This window comes from Drosophila serrata, unplaced genomic scaffold (genome assembly GCF_035046125.1).
Source record: "Drosophila serrata isolate PLE 108 unplaced genomic scaffold, ASM3504612v1 contig_293, whole genome shotgun sequence".
Taxonomy (NCBI): Eukaryota; Metazoa; Arthropoda; class Insecta; order Diptera; family Drosophilidae; genus Drosophila; species Drosophila serrata.
Window position 1 is genome coordinate 1,423,267 of NW_028257191.1, and position 17,095 is coordinate 1,440,361.

Here is a 17,095-nt window from a genome sequence, read left to right on the forward strand (position 1 = left end):
TATTATATGGAAACTAGTCTAGCAATAGCCATAAGCCTTACATTTGATATATTTTTTTCTTGTTGACTATATTTAGTGTACTCTAAGCGTATTATTAGTATTTAAATAAAAGAAGGAAAATACATGTTAATATTGCGGAGTTATTATTGGGTCGGAGATTAAATTGGCGAAAGAGAAATTAATGAATTGCGTTGAAACTTTATAATAAAGCTGCAGGTATCGTTAACGCATTACTTGTAACAAAATATCTGAACATTCCGGTGTTCTTATATTTAATAACCAGCCGTAGAGACTTTAACTGCATTTAGAGTATTCTACAAACATTTTTCGCTAACGAAAACGAAGAGGAAAACAAGAAAGGGTGTTAAGTAATTCACTTCGAATTGCAGATTGCAATTGGATTGGAATGGATTTATATAAGTACAATATATTTTATACATATTTATATTAAAAAACCTTTACATGAACTCTACATTTACCGATTTTTCTAATGGATGCTATGTGATATAATCATTGCTTGTTCCCAGAGAAGATGAAAATATGTTAAACAAGAAAGGAAGCTAACTTCGGCACGCCGAAGTTGTATAGCTATATATCAAATTTGATGAAAATCTATAAAAAGCTTTATTTTTTTGTCTTAAAATTTTCCAATCGTTCCAATGGCAGCTATAAATATGCCCTTAAATTTGTTCCAAAACAAATCTCGAACATGTGTGCATATGATTCCCAACTGGTTCTAACATCCCCTGAATGAAGTGACATCTGTCGGCCAAGTCTCAGAAATGTGTTGTGTTAGAAAAGTTGCAAGTCATTGCTTATTAGTGTTCAAAGTTAGTAACTGATCATACCTATTTACTGTTCCCAGATACTTACTGATCATAGTAATTTACTGATCATAGTTACTTACTGTTCATAGTTACTTACCGTTCATAGTTATAAAAAGATACATAGTTAAAAGATACTTACTGATCCTCTACATTTAACAACCGTTTATCTGTCAATTATATAGTATTCCGATTTTTATACAGCTAAAAATCAAATTAGATAAAAATATGTTAAAAACTGATAAAACTAAATAATTATAAGTTTCCTAAAAATTTTGAGACGGACATGGCTAATTCGAGTTGGCTGTTGATCCTGATCAAGAATATATATACTTTATATGGTCGGAGATGACTCCTTCACTGCGTTGCAAACTTCTGACTGGTTTATAGTGCCCTGTAAGGGTATAAAACTTGCTGGGTATTATAATTTTAGCCAGAGGTACATAAGTCGAATCGGGTCGGATCGGACAACTATATCATATACCTTACATAGGAACAATCGGAAATAATTAATTAATTTATCAAATTAAATATATGTTCTTATTCTCGAGTTTCGTATTAAATTTTATGCAAATCGGATGACTTTACCATAAAGGTGTCATGGAAACAATCGTTAAATGTAGAAGAAAGAGTAAAACTATGAATATAAAACAATCTTTAACCTTAAAGGTTTATAAATTATTATTGATTAACTTGACAATGTTGTTTCCCATGGGCATTGGCATTTAATTTAATCAGAAATTTGTATGGAAATTCATCGATGATTACTAAACAACACCGGTGTTTTTATTGGTGAATAACCAATGAATAATACTGAAGGATGCACGTGCAAAATAAAATGTATGTGTTTATATTTATAATTAATTATTTGTTGTTAAAATGGTATTTTTCCTGAACCTACCTCGAGCTGACTCACGTTTCAAAAAAGTGATCCTAAAAGTTATAAGAATGTATTGTGCTTATTTTAACTATATAAATGTTTAAAATGCATTCCCTCAAAATAGCCAATCGAATTTTAAGCTGATGCTCGGTCAAAAATTGCATTTTCACGTGCCAGGTTACAAATGATTTCATCGCCTTTTCGCTCCGTTTTCCCCTGATTTTCCCCGCACTTTCCACTTTCGCACTGAAGAAATGCAGCTTATTTTTACCTACGCACGTATCACTCCTATTCGCTTCCTCATCTACTCAATTGCAGACAACTTTCTACGACGTCAGTGGTGAAAAGGCACTATTGCTCAGATTTTATTTTAGGTACATTATATGAACATGCATCTGTATTTTAATTGAGATTTAATAGCACTCACAAATTTAAGCATTAAATAAAATGTTTCCCTACTCACATTAAGTACCATTGGCCGTCCTTTTGTTTCTACCCAAACTAGTACCTTAGATTTGAAACTTTTTGAATGAAACTTAGGTAGTATTCTTTATATTCTCATTAGAATATACATAAGTCAGAACTGGCCAGATCGGATATAGCTGCTTTAAAAAAAACCTATAGGTATGCAGGTTATGTACATATTTTTATATACTCTGTGATATGTCATGTTTTTATTAATTTAGAATCTAAAAATCTCAGCATGGTAATTGTAAAGTAAAACTGTAAATATAATATGTGTAGGTAATGTAGTGATATTATTTGATAGTTTTTATTTTTCAACTTATAACACTGGGATATAATTTTTTTATGATTTAACACTAATGTTATTGAAATTCGATGATAATTGCTATGTATAAATGTTTTATATATCATCTCCCGTTATTCTTCTTTTCATTTGACCAACCTGATTTTTAATGATCGAATTGCGAGCTGCAAGAGTATACAAACTTCGGCGTGCCAAAGTTAGCTCAATTGTTAACATTAAAAAACGGTGAGTATATTAATAAATATGGTAGAGTTCAATAGAGCCTTAAATTTGCTAAAAATTAAGTAAAATTTCCAAATCATTATTGCGCCACTTTCAAAAATAGATTTAAAAATGTAAATATAGTTATTTTTAAACAAATTCATGAGGTAACTATATTATACCATGTACATATGTTCTGTACATTTTATTAAAAATAACTTTATAATTTTTACTTAAGAACAGGCTTTTAGCTTTTTTGTATAGATTAAAAGTCATACATTTCTGGTGAATTTAGCATTTTAATTCATAGCTTTTTTTAATAAAGATTCATTCCATATTATACAAAAGGGTTCGAGACATGGACTTGCGACTTGGTTTTGATTGCGAATTTAGTGGAACTTTTTGGATCGTTCCCTTTACGTCTTAATATATAATATTTTTAGTATTTTAGTTGTAAATGGAATACCCAGACTATTAAACTAGTTACAGGGTCCAGCTTGGGAGAGATTCAAAACAGTTTTCTTTTAATTTCGTCAGTTTTACACGTAAATCAACTACACATCCTTCCTCCTTTTATTATAAAAATACGACGAAAAACATTTAAGTTTTGGATCCCTATCCCTATCCCATATATATGATCTCAGTAGATCATTGCCTTGCATTGAGTGTAAATCAAATAAATTATAACCAAAATTGATTAAACTTCGAACTTGAATTTAATATTGTAATACCAACATAGTTAAAATCTTGAAATCATTATTGTACCTAAAGGTGTAACAGGAAAATGACCATCACTCAATGCCATTATAATAAATGAGTGCAACATTGCACCCACTGTTCCATGCCTTTTGTGAAGTGTTGGGAAAGAACTTCAATTTCATTTTATCGTTAGACCATAAAAGCTTAGCTCGTTTGTGTTGAATGCAGTTTGCGGTCCAAGAGCTACAAATGAGAAAAATGAGCCAACGAGAGGCAAGGATGTAGCACAAAGGAGCAAAGGTGCAGCTGCGAGTATTTATTCCTTCGAGGCCATGGATCGAACCTCAGTTTTCTGATAATATTTCACTATGTAAATTTACGAACAAAACAAATTATTAAATGGAATATGTGCAAAGCCTTGCAGTTGCAAAAATAACACACAGCACATGGCACAAGAGTTAAATAAGGAATCAATGTAACAATGCTTCCATTTTTCAGCACCCTTTTTTATGATCCTTATTAGGACCGTACTCGAAAATTACAAAAATCGGAAATCATTGCAAATTGCCATATCCTTGAGTAGATGAAAACGGACAGAATATTTAACAAACATTTTAAAACAAAATGCATTTTTTTTGCTAGTGTATAAAAATTAAGAAAAAAATATAATATGCTTTAAGTGAGGATGATCTTTGGCTTCAAAATAAAATTCAATTAATATTGTGTGTTACATTTAGAAGTGATAGGTTAAAAAATGAATTCAAAAGCATCCAAATATATCATTTATTTATTATTAAACATAGAGAAGTTTACAAAACCAACTGACTTAATAGGTAGTTCTTTAAATTCTTGTTTGATTATGGTTTTATACCATTGATTGCAGTGTTTTATATAGTATTTTGCCAATTTTTTGTTAGGAATTCTAATCTAAGGTAATCTCTGTTCAATTTTTGTTTGGGGTGATAATAAGGGGCATATTAATAGTCGATTTTGCGGTTTGGTCGGCTAGTTAAAGTTTGAATAAAAGTTGTTACTGTTAGTGTTTGGCTTCAATTCCTGAGAGAGAAAGAGCACCTCATGAAGATTCCACTTGAGTTTCTAGGATGGCTATTATTTCAGCAGAAAGCACTGATACCATGATACCATACTTTATAATATTGGTATCAGCTATAACTGCATATGATATAGTGGAGCTAATTTTTGATCCGTCCGTAAATTTAAACTTGTGTGTTTTGTAGTTGTCTTTGATATGTTCGCATTGTTTTCTTCATATATGTATCTGATGGTGTCATTTCTTTCTTGTTGTATCTATGAGATTTGGGAGATCCCAAGATGGCTTGAATTTGATTGGTTTATTCGGTTCATAGGGAAGAGTTAGAGATTAACACAGATTTATTGTGCTGTCTATGGTTGATGGGTGTTTATCTTTGGGTGCAGTACTTTTAGAACACTGTAAAGATCTATGAACCTAGAAATGAATACATTCATGGAGAAGTCTAGTAGAATCCATGAATTTATCAAAGAACCCCAAAAGAAAATACCATGAATCCCATTAGCATCAATATACATAAGGTTTATCTCGATTCATGCATCTACATGAAGATTAAAATAATGGCATGGCAATAGTAAAATAATTCTGATTGACTGTATAACTTTATAATATTGTTTTAAGCGGCAGTATATTTTGGTCAAATGTGGTGTATAGCAACAGCAGCGGTCAACAAATTGGCTTTGAGTATGAATATGCGGATATTTAATTTCGTGTTTTGTGTTTCATTTCACACTTATTACTCCTCCTGCTCTGGTGTTGTAGTTTGTGGAGTAGAATAAACGTCCTGAAAAGAATGTAAGAAATACGGTAAGGATAAGGCAGAAAAGTTAAACGTAAGGAAATCACCTACCTGAGTCGCATTCAATATGGCTAAAATGTGCTGTACAAGCGGCATCCTTTTGATTTCCTCAGATTTATTGCAGCTGGAAGGGAAAGGATTCGCCCATTAGATCAGATTTCCGACTAGTCCAGGACTATAGCAAGTCAACTTACAGAAACTCAATATCGCGCATCTTAGAAAAGTAAAAGTCGCGCTCTTTCCGCAATTCTCCTTGGATACTCGCCTGATGCGAATCACCGCCTGCCTGGACTTCCTTTCTAATGGAATGTTCTGTCACCGACCTAACGACTATTGAGTTCAAGAAATGAGTGGGTGTCAGTAAGCACAAAATATTCTATTCAGATTGCTTTACAGTAGGTGAATACACTTAAGGCGCATTGCACATGGGAATGAAAAGCTTGTAAACTGAAAACAAATCGACTTACAGTGGGTCCTTAAGGATATCCCTGACGGACGCCGAGATGTCAATGAACCACGTCGGATGGTGCTGGCTCCCGGTACTCTTTCGGAAGCAAATGCCATTGAGGCACCTTCCCGGGCTGCGACGGCATCGTATTCCCCACCTTTGTAGTTCGCGTCAAAGAATTTTTTAAACCATTGCACAAATTCAAAGTTATCTTGGAAACGACCTTTAATCAGTTTCTCAACGGGTATAACCTAAAAGTAAAGGCCACAAGAGAAAGCAAATGTAAAGTAACGAAACAAGAGAACAATACCAGAAGCTAACTCCGTCAGGCAACATTCAAATATCGAGAAGAATTAACTCGAGACAAGCACAACATTTTTTGATTAATCTATATGTCATTTAAGAAAAAGGTTACACGGTTTCGGTGGCGAAGGTATCCTTCTTTGTGATCAGCAAATTGGACTGTAGCGTGAGAAAAAGTGGCGTAATATCCTCTGGAGATAAATTTGTTTGGTAGTGATACCAATAAGCATGATCAGCGTTATACTTGTAAAACTGTGTAACATGAAGGGGTTTCCTAATGGGGCTCCTTCTCTTGGGAGGACGTTGGGATGACCCGAAACACATCCCTAGAGCATTAAGGGATTGAATATGAGTTTCCTTGAGTGGCCAAGTCATTCCCCGGAACTCAACCCATTAAGAATTTCTGGGTGGAGCTTTAAAATTAGGTTTTCAAAATAACAATCAACTTTGGGATATTGCCAAAGAAAACATGGTACATGGTATTCAAAATATAACTTTTTTAATACATATTCAAAAACTAGTGAAATATCGATTTTATATAGCCAATATTGAACCTTTTTTTTTGCTTATGAAAGGTTTCGTGAAACTGTACGTATATTTGTAAAAGTAATGAAAAAGCTTTGATAAGTTAAGAACAATAAGGATATGATTGAGGTATTGGCTAGAATGCAGTAGCCCCTAGAGTGTTTCCACTCCACGGTCTCGAAGAGATATTGCTTTTGGAAAATTTTGAAATCGAACATCTCAGATTTCACAAAACCACGTACTTAGGAAAAGTATTAATTATTACCTTGTTTATGGACGCCTTAAAGAAAGCTGCCTGCAACAACTTAAAGTTCTGTAAGTATTCGTTCTCAAGAGTTGCAGCAAACTTGACCTTCTTTAATGGCACTGAGTTGGGAAACATCATGTCCATGAATTGACAGTATGCTGCTCCTAACAAAGAATTAGACAATTAGACAACCTTTGGGAGGTCCTGAGCGCACACTCACCCGTGCATAGCTGCTCGATTCTTGTGACCTCCAAGTGCAGGCGACTATTGACCCAGGCCACCATTTCGTAGCGCGAGAGATTCTCAGTCACTTTTGTGGAAACATTGAGTGCCATGGTTGCGGTCTTGGTTTCTGTTTTTCTATCAACTCTAAAGGGATGAAATAGAGACAAGAATTTGAGCGAGCTTCTTGAGAAAGCCATGTCCCCTAATCGAGAACTAAAGTATCTTCCGAAGCGTGATGCACTCTTCTTACCAACTTTATCAATCACGTTTCTCACTTAAACCGATTTCTGTAGCTGTTTTTTAGCTTTAGCTCACGATTTTCTTTTATAAAATGTGAAATATATATGTTTTGCCGTCTACTTCGTTCTAGGGTTCGAATGAAACTCATGTAAATTTCGATTAAATTCCCATTTGAAAGGCGACTTTCTCAAGGCCTGCTTTTCGACTTTTTGAGTCTATTTTCTCTTGCAGGGAGTTCAGTCTTCTTCAGATAGAAGAGAAGGAGTCACCTCCGACCACATAAGGTATATATATACATATATTCTTGATCAGCATCAACAGCCGAGTCGATCTAGCCATGTCCGTCTGTCCTTCTGGCCGTCTGTCCGTTTCTACGCAAACTAGTTTCTCAGTTTTTAAGCTATCTGAATGAAACTCTACCGTAAGTCTTCTATATACTCTCTTTCGTATATATGTTTAAGGTTTTCATCCATTTTTATAAAACTTTAGAATTAGATATTTCAAATTATTCTAGAATTTTGATTTTAATTTTATTGAAACTTGATTGCTATATCATATAGCTGCCATACAAACGATCGTAAGATATATACAGAAAATGCAACACTATGAATATAAAATTGTAACTGTTAAACTGTAAATAAAATAATTATAAGGTGAATGTTATGACTGTAATAAATGTTGTCATCGCATTGCAACCTGCAAGGGTATACAAACTTCGTCGTGCGGAACTTAGGTTCCATTCTTTTTTAGTATTGTTTTTTTTTCAGAATTACCCCCGTTCATGGCGTATATATTCCGATATATGTTTTTCCTCCGGATTTTCTTAAGGTGATCATGGTATTTTTTTTTTTTTTTTGGGTGGTGGGTTCTTTGGGGAACAACTGTTTTTACTTAGGGAATTCTTGTGGATTTTTTGAGGGATCCCCAAGAAATCTAAGAAATTCATGTTTTGCTAATAGATTCCTTGTAGAATTTGTTAAGGTTTTCCTTAAAGATTTCTCAAGAAGTTCATATGGTTCATATTCCCTCCAAGGGTATAAAAAATAGTCTCCAAAATTCGAAAAGCAGGCCTTGAGAAGGTCGCCTTTCAAATGCGAATTAACTCGAAACTTACATGAGTTTTAGTCGAACCCTAGAACGAAGTAGACGGCAAAACATATATATTTCACATTTCATAAAAGAAAATCGTGAGTTAAAGCGAATAAACAGCTACAGAGATCGGTTTGAGGGAGAAACGTGATTGATAAAGTTGGTAAGAAGAGTACATCACGCTTCGGAAGATACTTTAGTTCTCGATTAGGGGACATGGCTTTCTCAAGAAGCTCGCTCAAATTCTTGTCTCTATTTCATCCCTTTAGAGTTGATAGAAAAACAGAAACCAAGACCGCAACCATGGCACTCAATGTTTCCACAAAAGTGACTGAGAATCTCTCGCGCTACGAAATGGTGGCCTGGGTCAATAGTCGCCTGCACTTGGAGGTCACAAGAATCGAGCAGCTATGCACGGGTGAGTGTGTACTCAGGACCTCCCAAAGGTTGTCTAATTGTCTAATACTTTGTTAGGAGCAGCATACTGTCAATTCATGGACATGATGTTTCCCAACTCAGTGTCATTAAAGAAGGTCAAGTTTGCTGCAACTCTTGAGAACGAATACTTACAGAACTTTAAGTTGTTGCAGGCAGCTTTCTTTAAGGTGTCCATAAACAAGGTAATAATTAATACTTTTTCCCATATACGTAGTTTTCTAAAATTTGAGATGTTCGATTCAAAATTACCCAAAAACCAATATCTCTTCGAGACCGTGGAGTGGAAACACTCCGGGGGCTACTGCATTCCAGCCAACACCTCAATCATATCCTTATTGTTCTTATCAAAGCTTTTTCATTACTTTTATAAATATACATACAGTTTCACGAAACCTTTCATTAGCAGAATAACCGTAGAAGCCTCAATAAATACCTATATTAAATCGATATTTCACTAGTTTTGAATATGCTTTTTAATACATTGACTATATGACTTTCTTCATTCGTCTTGGCATCGAGGAATACCATGTACCATGTTTTCTTTGGCAGTATCCCAAAGTTGATTGTTATTTTGAAAACCTAATTTTAAAGCTCCACCCAGAAATTCTTAATGGGTTGAGTTCCGGGGAATGACTTGGCCACTCAAGGAAACTCATATTCAATCCCTTAATGCTCTAGGGATGTGTTTCGGGTCATCCCAACGTCCTCCTAAGCGAAGGAGCCCCATTAGGAAACCCCTTCATGTTACACAGGTTTACAAGTATAACGCTGATCATGCTTATTGGTATCACTACCAAACAAATTTATCTCGGTTTCGTCACTCCAAAGGATATTACGCCACTTTTTCTCACGCTATAGTCCAATTAGCTGATCACAAAGAAGGATACCTTCGCCACCGTAACCGTGTAACCTTTTTCTTAAATGACATATAGATTAATCAAAAAATGTTGTGCTTGTCTCGAGTTAATTCTTCTCGATATTTGAATGTTGCCTGACGGAGTTAGCTTCTGGTATTGTTCTCTTGTTTCGTTACTTTACATTTGCTTTCTCTTGTGGCCTTCACTTTTAGGTTATACCCGTTGAGAAACTGATTAAAGGTCGTTTCCAAGATAACTTTGAATTTGTGCAATGGTTTAAAAAATTCTTTGACGCGAACTACAAAGGTGGGGAATACGATGCCGTCGCAGCCCGGGAAGGTGCCTCAATGGCATTTGCTTCCGAAAGAGTACCGGGAGCCAGCACCATCCGACGTGGTTCATTGACATCTCGGCGTCCCTCAGGGATGTCTTTAGGGAGCACCTCTACTTCGTTGGTTTTTCATCAGCCCATTGAAAGGGAGATCCAGACTGATGTAAATACGCTCGAGTCGAGTGTCACATTAGAATTGCAGAAGGAGCGCGACTTTAACTATTCTAAGCTTCGCGACATTGAGGTTCTGTAAGTTGACTTAATGTTTTCCTGCTCTGATCGGACACGTGATTAAATGTACCGACTCTTTTCTTTCCAGCTGCCATAAATCTGAGGACCCCGATGTGATGCCGATTGTAGAGAGCATTCAATCAATCTTGTATGCTACTAGTGTAGGTTATTTCTTTTCCTCAACCTTGATGTTTTATCCTTATCTTATCTGTGGCTTTCTTTTCAGGAGGGATTTTGCACCCCAATCGCACCGAAATCAGAGCAGGGGGAGTAATAAATGTGAAATGAAACACAAAACACGAAATTATATATCCGCATATTCATACTCAATTTGTTGACCGCTGCTGTTGCTATACACTACATTTGATGAAAAAATATATACTGCCGTTTAAAATTTTGCTACTCAGATATATTCTGTATATCAAATTTATAAATCAGTTGTCGTAACATACATGTAGGGAATTTCTTTAGGATTCACATACAATAATTTATTTACAGGATTGGTTTAAACATAAGTGCTTAGATTGGTTTCACAAGTTCATTTTTATTTCGCTTTTCACACACAGCGTCTTCTTTTTCTCAACTTCTCACTAGCTCTCTCAAACGACGGCTCCCTTACTTCTAGCTTTTTTATTCCGTCTTAAAACTATCGGCTATTATTTAAATATCGAAGCTGATTAAGGGTTGCCAGATAGTTCAGCCCGCTTCGAGTACGCCGCGAAGGAAACCCGCCTATTTCGAATCCCACATGCATCTAAAATCTAATGCGAAATAAAATTTTGTTGAATATATTTACATACATTACTTAAGGAGAACTTGTTCTTTTTATACCCTTGCTGTGTACTATGATTGACATCAGAAGTTAACAACGCACTTAACCCTATAAAATACATGAATTCCCGATCAGCATCAACAGCCGAGTCGATCTAGACATGTCAGTCCATGTTGTCTCTCAGTCTTGCAGTTATCTAAATGAAATTTTGCACATAATTATTTGACTATTCTCAATAGTATAAAAATCAATATTACATGGTAAATATCGTAAGGCTGCCATAGAAACAATCGGTAAGATAGTTTGCTTTCTTATTTTACAACAATAATAATTTCAATAATTAATTAATAACAATTAATTTAAATTTAAATATAATTAATTAATATAAATAATAATTTTCACATTTGTATATTTTCCGCTATAAACCAAGCCGAATTATGATACTTTCCCAAGAAAAAGAATGAATCAAGTAAGATCTCAATGTGTAAAGTTCATATAATGCAAAGTCAAAGTTCATTTCTGCTTTTTGAGGTGTTATTATACCCTTGCAGGGTATTATAATTTCAGTCAGAAGTTTGCAACGCAGTGAAGGAGGCACCTCCGACTATATAAAGTATATATATTCTTGATCAGGATCAACAGCCGAGTCGATCTAGCCATGTCCGTCTGTCCGTCTGTCCTTCTGTCCGTCTGTCCGTTTGTCCGTCTGTCCGTTTCTACGCAAACTAGTCTCTCAGTTTTGAAGCTATCTGAATGAAACTTTGTAGTTAGCCTTCTATATACTCTCACTCGTATATATGTCGGAACGGGCCGGATCGGACGAATATCATATATAGATGCCATAGGAATGATCGGAAAATTTTTACAAAGAAATTTTTAACTTTTTCAGTTTTCAATAGAATTGGATCAAAATTGAGATATAGCCATTGTACTATACTCTACAATTTTGCATAAAATTTTATGAAAATCTGACTACTATATCATATAGCTCCCATAGGAACGATCGCGAAATTAATACAATTAAATTTATAACCTTTTCAGTTTTCAACTGATTTTCATCAAATTTTAGGTATAGGCATTTTATATGAGTCTTAAACTTTTTGTGTCAAATTTCATGAAAATCGGACTATTATATCATATAGGTGCCATACAAACGATCGTTTGATGTAGAGGAAAAATGCAAATCTTTGAATGTAAAACTGAAAATATAATATGTAAAGGTGAATACAATGAAAGCAGGTATTACTTCATTGTTTTTTAACACAGATATATATCATTTATATTGTATGGTTTTTTATTCATAGAAGTTCTATCTGCAAGGGTATATAAACTTCGGCGTGCCGAAGTTAGCTTCCTTTCTTGTTTCAATATGAAATAAGTCACTAATTCCTATTCACAAAGTTCCCAAAGCTTCATCAAATCCATTGTTATTTTTTTAAAGACAATTCTTAAGTTCTTATGATGTTTCTTTTAATTTCTGACTTACTAGTTTGGGAGTTTACTGCGTCATTAATGATATTACAAGGTGCCCTGGACTAACTCATCAACAACTACAAAACAGCCAAAAGGAAATTGTGAGCTTAATACGATACCTTTTTATCGAACAAAAAAGAAAAAGCAAAGATATATAGAAAAGAAAGACATATTTTTTTTACAACTAAACACCTTGTAAACGAATGTCAAGCCCTACAAAAACTTCGAATTTCAACTACTAACTTTCTTCCACTTCTAAGCCCCTCAACACCTTAAAAACAGTTTTAATTTCCCTAAAGAAAAAAGCCATATACAATAAGGCAACATTTTATCACATTATGTGTTATACCATAATTAATATTATAATCACAAAATGTTAACATCTATATATTTCCGAAAAATATGAAACAATACGCAGCCGTAGCTAGTTTAAAATTAACATATAGTGTAAAAAAAATAAATAATAAAAAAAAGCCATTTAAATTAATTTAAAATCAATATCGAAATGTATGTTTCGATGTATATAAATCATTTTCTTATTTTTTAGCAATTCGAATTTGTGTCAAACACTGCCAATGTGCCTCAGCTTGACCCGCAGAAAAAGTCAGGAATGGAAAATCGACAATTATTTTCCCTTGGCCTTTTCTGGAATTTCCACAACCATTGCGGTCAACTTGATTTAGCAATGCATGAATAGATAATCAAATGCGTTTGCAAATACAGAAAACAATCGGATCAGAAATCACAAAGGGATATATGTAAGCATACTTTCCGATGGTTAAGGAATTCTTGATTTTACTCTGACATCGATATCTTCTGATCAATTGAAGCAATCTATCTCTTCTATTTGTTTGTTAATGTCAAGGGCTCTTAGGGTATTTTCGTTGGGCTGCTTCTTAACCATAGACACCCCAAATTACAGGGTATAAGAATAATGTTTGCTTAGGAGTTGCACAAGTCAAAGAGCTGACATAACGAGGGTCTAATTGCGCGTGAGCAAACAAACAAAATTGCAGGTGTCAAAATATAAATCGGAATCGAATCAGGTTCGAATATGAATAGAATTGAGGGAGATTTCTGAAGGGATACTTTACGAGTCATTTGTGCTTACAAAACGGTGGCGAATGGCGGTGCTTGCTTCGCTTTTCCTGAAATTCCTCCTAGAAAGTTCAATGGGTCAACCCATTCCGGATGGATTGCTGGAGGAACCCATCAGGGATTTGCCCCAACTGGAACTTTGGCTCCGAGAGGGCAAACAACAGCAAGATGCGGATAATCCGTATGTCCAGTGGTTCTTACAACGAGCACAAATACCCCTCAGTATTGTGGCGTACGAGGAAAATCAGGATTGGATAGGGGATCCATTTGGCAGGAAAAACCTCGCATTGGTGATGAGTTTAAGTCACTTGATTTCCAATCGTGGACCAGCTGCGCCAAATCAGAGAGCTGGGGTATTCTTTTATATACTGGAAGACCACACGCGGGACTTGTCTCCCGAGGAGCAACTTCTGTTGGAGAATTGCTGCCGTCGCTTGTGGATGATGCACAAAATTTACAATCGCTTTTTCTTAACCGGCGATAGTGTTTGGATATATAATCCCTTCCAGCGAAGTGGCTTGGCCTTTGGCCGATTAGTGCGATATTTTGGAGGGGAACCCTTGAACAAATTGCTTTTCCACGACATGGATGGATATCCGTTGCGGATTCAGATGTTTAAGTCCGTTTATACGCGACCGGAAGTCGACAAGGAGACAGGTTTGCTTTTGGGCGTCACTGGAGCGGACTTCCTTGTGGCCCAAATGCTGAGAGAGCGACTGAATTTCACCATGTTATTACAGCAGCCCGATAAAAATTACTTTGGGTAAGTACATAAACTAACAAGAAATAAACATGAAATTGCTAAAAATAGCTTACCTTCCCAGTTGGAATTTGGATCATTTAGAATCTATTCAGTTTGGTCAAAACTAATTCCATTTTGATCAAATTCAAAACATTAAAATCTTATAAATTATCAGTATATATGTTAAACATATGCATTACATTAATTTGATAGTATCAAAAAATCAGTAAATATACCGATTGTTACAATGGTACCTACATTTATGATATAATCATCCGATTTAAATCAAAGTAAAACCGAAATTTGGAAATAACAAAAATGGTCAAATCTCAGAGAAGATGAATATAAATTGCAAACTGGTAAAGCTATAATTAGTTTCCTTTCAATGATTGTCACTATATGGTATTACTATACGGTATTACTGTATGGTATTACTATATGGTATTACTATATATTACTATATGATATACCTTTTCAAGGACACAAATTGGCACAAAATAATGAAGACCATTTTAATTGATTTATAAATACTCGCGTCTCGATAATATATCGGTAAATCGATTATGTTGTATCGGAATTATCGGAGTTTTAAATGAAATATTTACAAAATAGAGCTAGACGTTTAATATCTAAGCCATTTGGTAAAGTTTTCTCTCGATTGTAGGTATATCAGTCGAAACGAGTCGATGTGCCAAAGACAAATCGAAATATAAAAAGGAAGTCCCTAATAATAACTTTGCTCTTTTTAAAAATATTTCCAAAACAACTTAGATATAAGGTCCTTCTTTCTGTATATGGAATTGCAGTGTAAAATAAAAATAATGAAAAGTTAAACTAATTTTAACTTGGTCGAAATAAATCGATCATCAATGATCCCATTACAATTTCGGCATGCCAAAGTTAACTTTCATTTTTGATTAACATTTCATTTTGTTGATACTGTATTTCTCTACCTTATCTACCCCAGTAGATCATATTTTTCGAAACTTTGGATTTGGAATTGGCTTTTAATTAAATTCCATTTTATCTTATTTTCAGAGAACGCAATTCCAATGGAACATATAATGGCGCCATTGGATCGATCATCAACGATGGCCTGGACATCTGTCTAACGGGATTTTTCGTCAAGGATTACCTGGTGCAACAGTACATGGACTTCACTGTGGCCGTCTACGATGATGAGCTGTGTATTTATGTACCAAAAGCGAGTCGAATTCCACAATCGATTCTCCCGATCTTCGCAGTGGGCTATGACATTTGGTTGGGATTCATTTTAACCGCCTTTGGTTGCTCCTTCATATGGCTAACTCTGAGGCTGATCAATCTAAAGCTTAGGATTGTGAATCTTCGGAATCAGCATTTGGTCAAACAGGCTCTGGCCATAATGGTGGACACTTGGGTAGTCTGGGTACGGGTTAATCTGTCTCATTTGCCAGCGAGCTATGCAGAAAGGATGTTTATCGGTTCCCTGTGCCTGGTCAGTGTGATATTCGGAGCGATTTTCGAGTCCAGTCTGGCCACGGTTTACATACATCCGCTGTACTACAAGGATATAAATACCATGCAGGAGCTGGACGAGAGTGGCCTGAAGGTGGTCTACAAATACACATCCATGGCGGATGATTTGTTCTTCAGTGAGACCTCACCGCTGTTCGCCAGTCTTAACAATAAATTAACCTGGAACCGCAACCTTTATGCCGATGTCATCGAAGAGGTGGCAAACTATCGCTCTCAGGCCGGAGTCTCCAGATATACGTCTCTGGTGCTCGAGTCCTCTCGCTTCATATTGCTCCGCCGGATTTGGGTGGTCCCAGAGTGTCCCAAATATTATACGATCTCGTATGTGATGCCCAGGGACTCTCCATGGGAGGATGCTGTGAATGCCCTGCTTCTGAGGCTCCTAAGCACGGGACTTATTGTCAAATGGATACAAGATGAGAAATCAAGGGTGGACATTACAATGCGTCTCAGTATCCTAGAAGCTGAGTCTGAATCGGATCTCCTTCGGGTCTTAACCATTGGAGATCTTCAGCTGGCTTTCTACGTAGTTCTTGGGGGAAATCTTTTAGCCTTTTTAAGCTTTATTATCGAGCGCATCTGCAGAAAATTATTCACGAAATAAGGTTTATTTAATATTTTGCAAATCTCAATTAAAACATTTCCTTAATATTCCCGTTAGAAACCGCGGTTCGAGACTCGACTGAACATCAGAAGTGCGAGTGCGTGAGGGATGGATATATAATCAAGTTAGAGAATATTATTGTGTGATAATTGGAGTTATTTATCATCACATTTTAAGAGTTACCCTCGAACAAGTGTCATTATATCAAAATACTATAAACCGAAATTCACAAGTATAGCTTTCAAATTTTGGGTGGAAGGAAGTGGGCATGGATATGCATGTTTCAAATGTTCCAAGTGCACCCAAAAACCCATTTTTGGTTTCCACTTTTAAGAAGAACTATAAAGAAAACCTTACGTATAAAACATTTTTTGAGTATTTGGAGTTAAGGGAGTACGAGTTCTGCGCATAAAAAACCTTCAGGAATTTATTTTCCGGTTCTTCATTCTAAAAATGTAAATGTAATTTTTACTAATGTTCATAGGTTCTCATATTATTTAAACCATTGATATTTGACAGGTTTTATCTGATTAATATGAATTTTAAAATATTCTTTTAAAATCGTAGAACACAATTATATGTCATTGGAAAAAGTAATGAACTTAACTATGCCTTCACATTTTCGGGATTTTTTATGCTTTTTTAAAGTTAGCTTAAAAGTATAAGGCTTGATTTATTTTTCATTTTTCAATTTTGCCAATTCCGTTGACGATTCTCTCCGCGATCATATA

The 17,095-nt window shown here is 35.2% G+C and overlaps 3 protein-coding genes across 4 annotated transcripts; 2 read left to right on the forward strand and 1 right to left on the reverse strand.

Moving 5' to 3' along the window:
- Positions 1-5,051: 5,051 nt before the first annotated feature.
- LOC110176030 (microtubule-associated protein RP/EB family member 1-like) lies at positions 5,052-7,399 on the reverse strand. 2 transcript variants are annotated; one of them, XM_020942242.2, is made up of 7 exons: positions 7,222-7,399; positions 6,967-7,115; positions 6,765-6,904; positions 5,691-5,922; positions 5,418-5,553; positions 5,275-5,347; positions 5,052-5,208 (listed from the first exon to the last, which is right to left on the reverse strand). In XM_020942242.2, exons 2-7 carry the CDS (start codon positions 7,079-7,081, stop codon positions 5,161-5,163), a joined length of 744 nt encoding a protein of 247 aa, XP_020797901.2. In that variant the 5' UTR covers positions 7,082-7,115; positions 7,222-7,399; the 3' UTR covers positions 5,052-5,160. The 2 variants fall into 2 exon arrangements, with proteins under 2 accessions (XP_020797901.2, XP_020797900.2); XM_020942241.2 differs by having other exon boundaries at positions 6,765-6,910; positions 7,222-7,396.
- A 949-nt stretch (positions 7,400-8,348) lies between these two features.
- On the forward strand, positions 8,349-10,546 carry LOC110176013 (microtubule-associated protein RP/EB family member 1-like). Its single transcript, XM_020942219.2, has 6 exons — positions 8,349-8,463; positions 8,570-8,718; positions 8,775-8,920; positions 9,808-10,175; positions 10,246-10,318; positions 10,384-10,546. Exons 2-6 carry the CDS (start codon positions 8,604-8,606, stop codon positions 10,429-10,431), a joined length of 750 nt encoding a protein of 249 aa, XP_020797878.2. The 5' UTR covers positions 8,349-8,463; positions 8,570-8,603; the 3' UTR covers positions 10,432-10,546.
- Positions 10,547-13,526: 2,980 nt separating this feature from the next.
- Positions 13,527-16,364, forward strand: Ir10a (Ionotropic receptor 10a). The gene is made up of 2 exons (XM_020942336.2): positions 13,527-14,263; positions 15,281-16,364. Exons 1-2 carry the CDS (start codon positions 13,527-13,529, stop codon positions 16,362-16,364), a joined length of 1,821 nt encoding a protein of 606 aa, XP_020797995.2.
- The last annotated feature ends 731 nt before the right edge of the window (positions 16,365-17,095 follow it).

Excerpts from the sequence above, each read along its gene's own strand:
- LOC110176030 (XM_020942241.2), bottom strand. The coding sequence starts at position 7,081 with ATGGCACTCAATGTTTCCACAAAAGTGACTGAGAATCTCTCGCGCTAC. Across the intron at positions 5,554-5,690 it reads GATATCCTTAAGGACCCACT|TCGTTAGGTCGGTGACAGAA; the intron begins GTAAGTCGATTT and ends TGAACTCAATAG. Across the intron at positions 5,209-5,274 it reads CCATATTGAATGCGACTCAG|GACGTTTATTCTACTCCACA; the intron begins GTAGGTGATTTC and ends CATTCTTTTCAG.
- LOC110176013 (XM_020942219.2), top strand. The coding sequence starts at position 8,604 with ATGGCACTCAATGTTTCCACAAAAGTGACTGAGAATCTCTCGCGCTAC. Across the intron at positions 8,719-8,774 it reads AATCGAGCAGCTATGCACGG|GAGCAGCATACTGTCAATTC; the intron begins GTGAGTGTGTAC and ends ATACTTTGTTAG. Across the intron at positions 8,921-9,807 it reads TTAAGGTGTCCATAAACAAG|GTTATACCCGTTGAGAAACT; the intron begins GTAATAATTAAT and ends CTTCACTTTTAG.
- Ir10a (XM_020942336.2), top strand. The coding sequence starts at position 13,527 with ATGGCGGTGCTTGCTTCGCTTTTCCTGAAATTCCTCCTAGAAAGTTCA. Across the intron at positions 14,264-15,280 it reads CCCGATAAAAATTACTTTGG|AGAACGCAATTCCAATGGAA; the intron begins GTAAGTACATAA and ends TCTTATTTTCAG.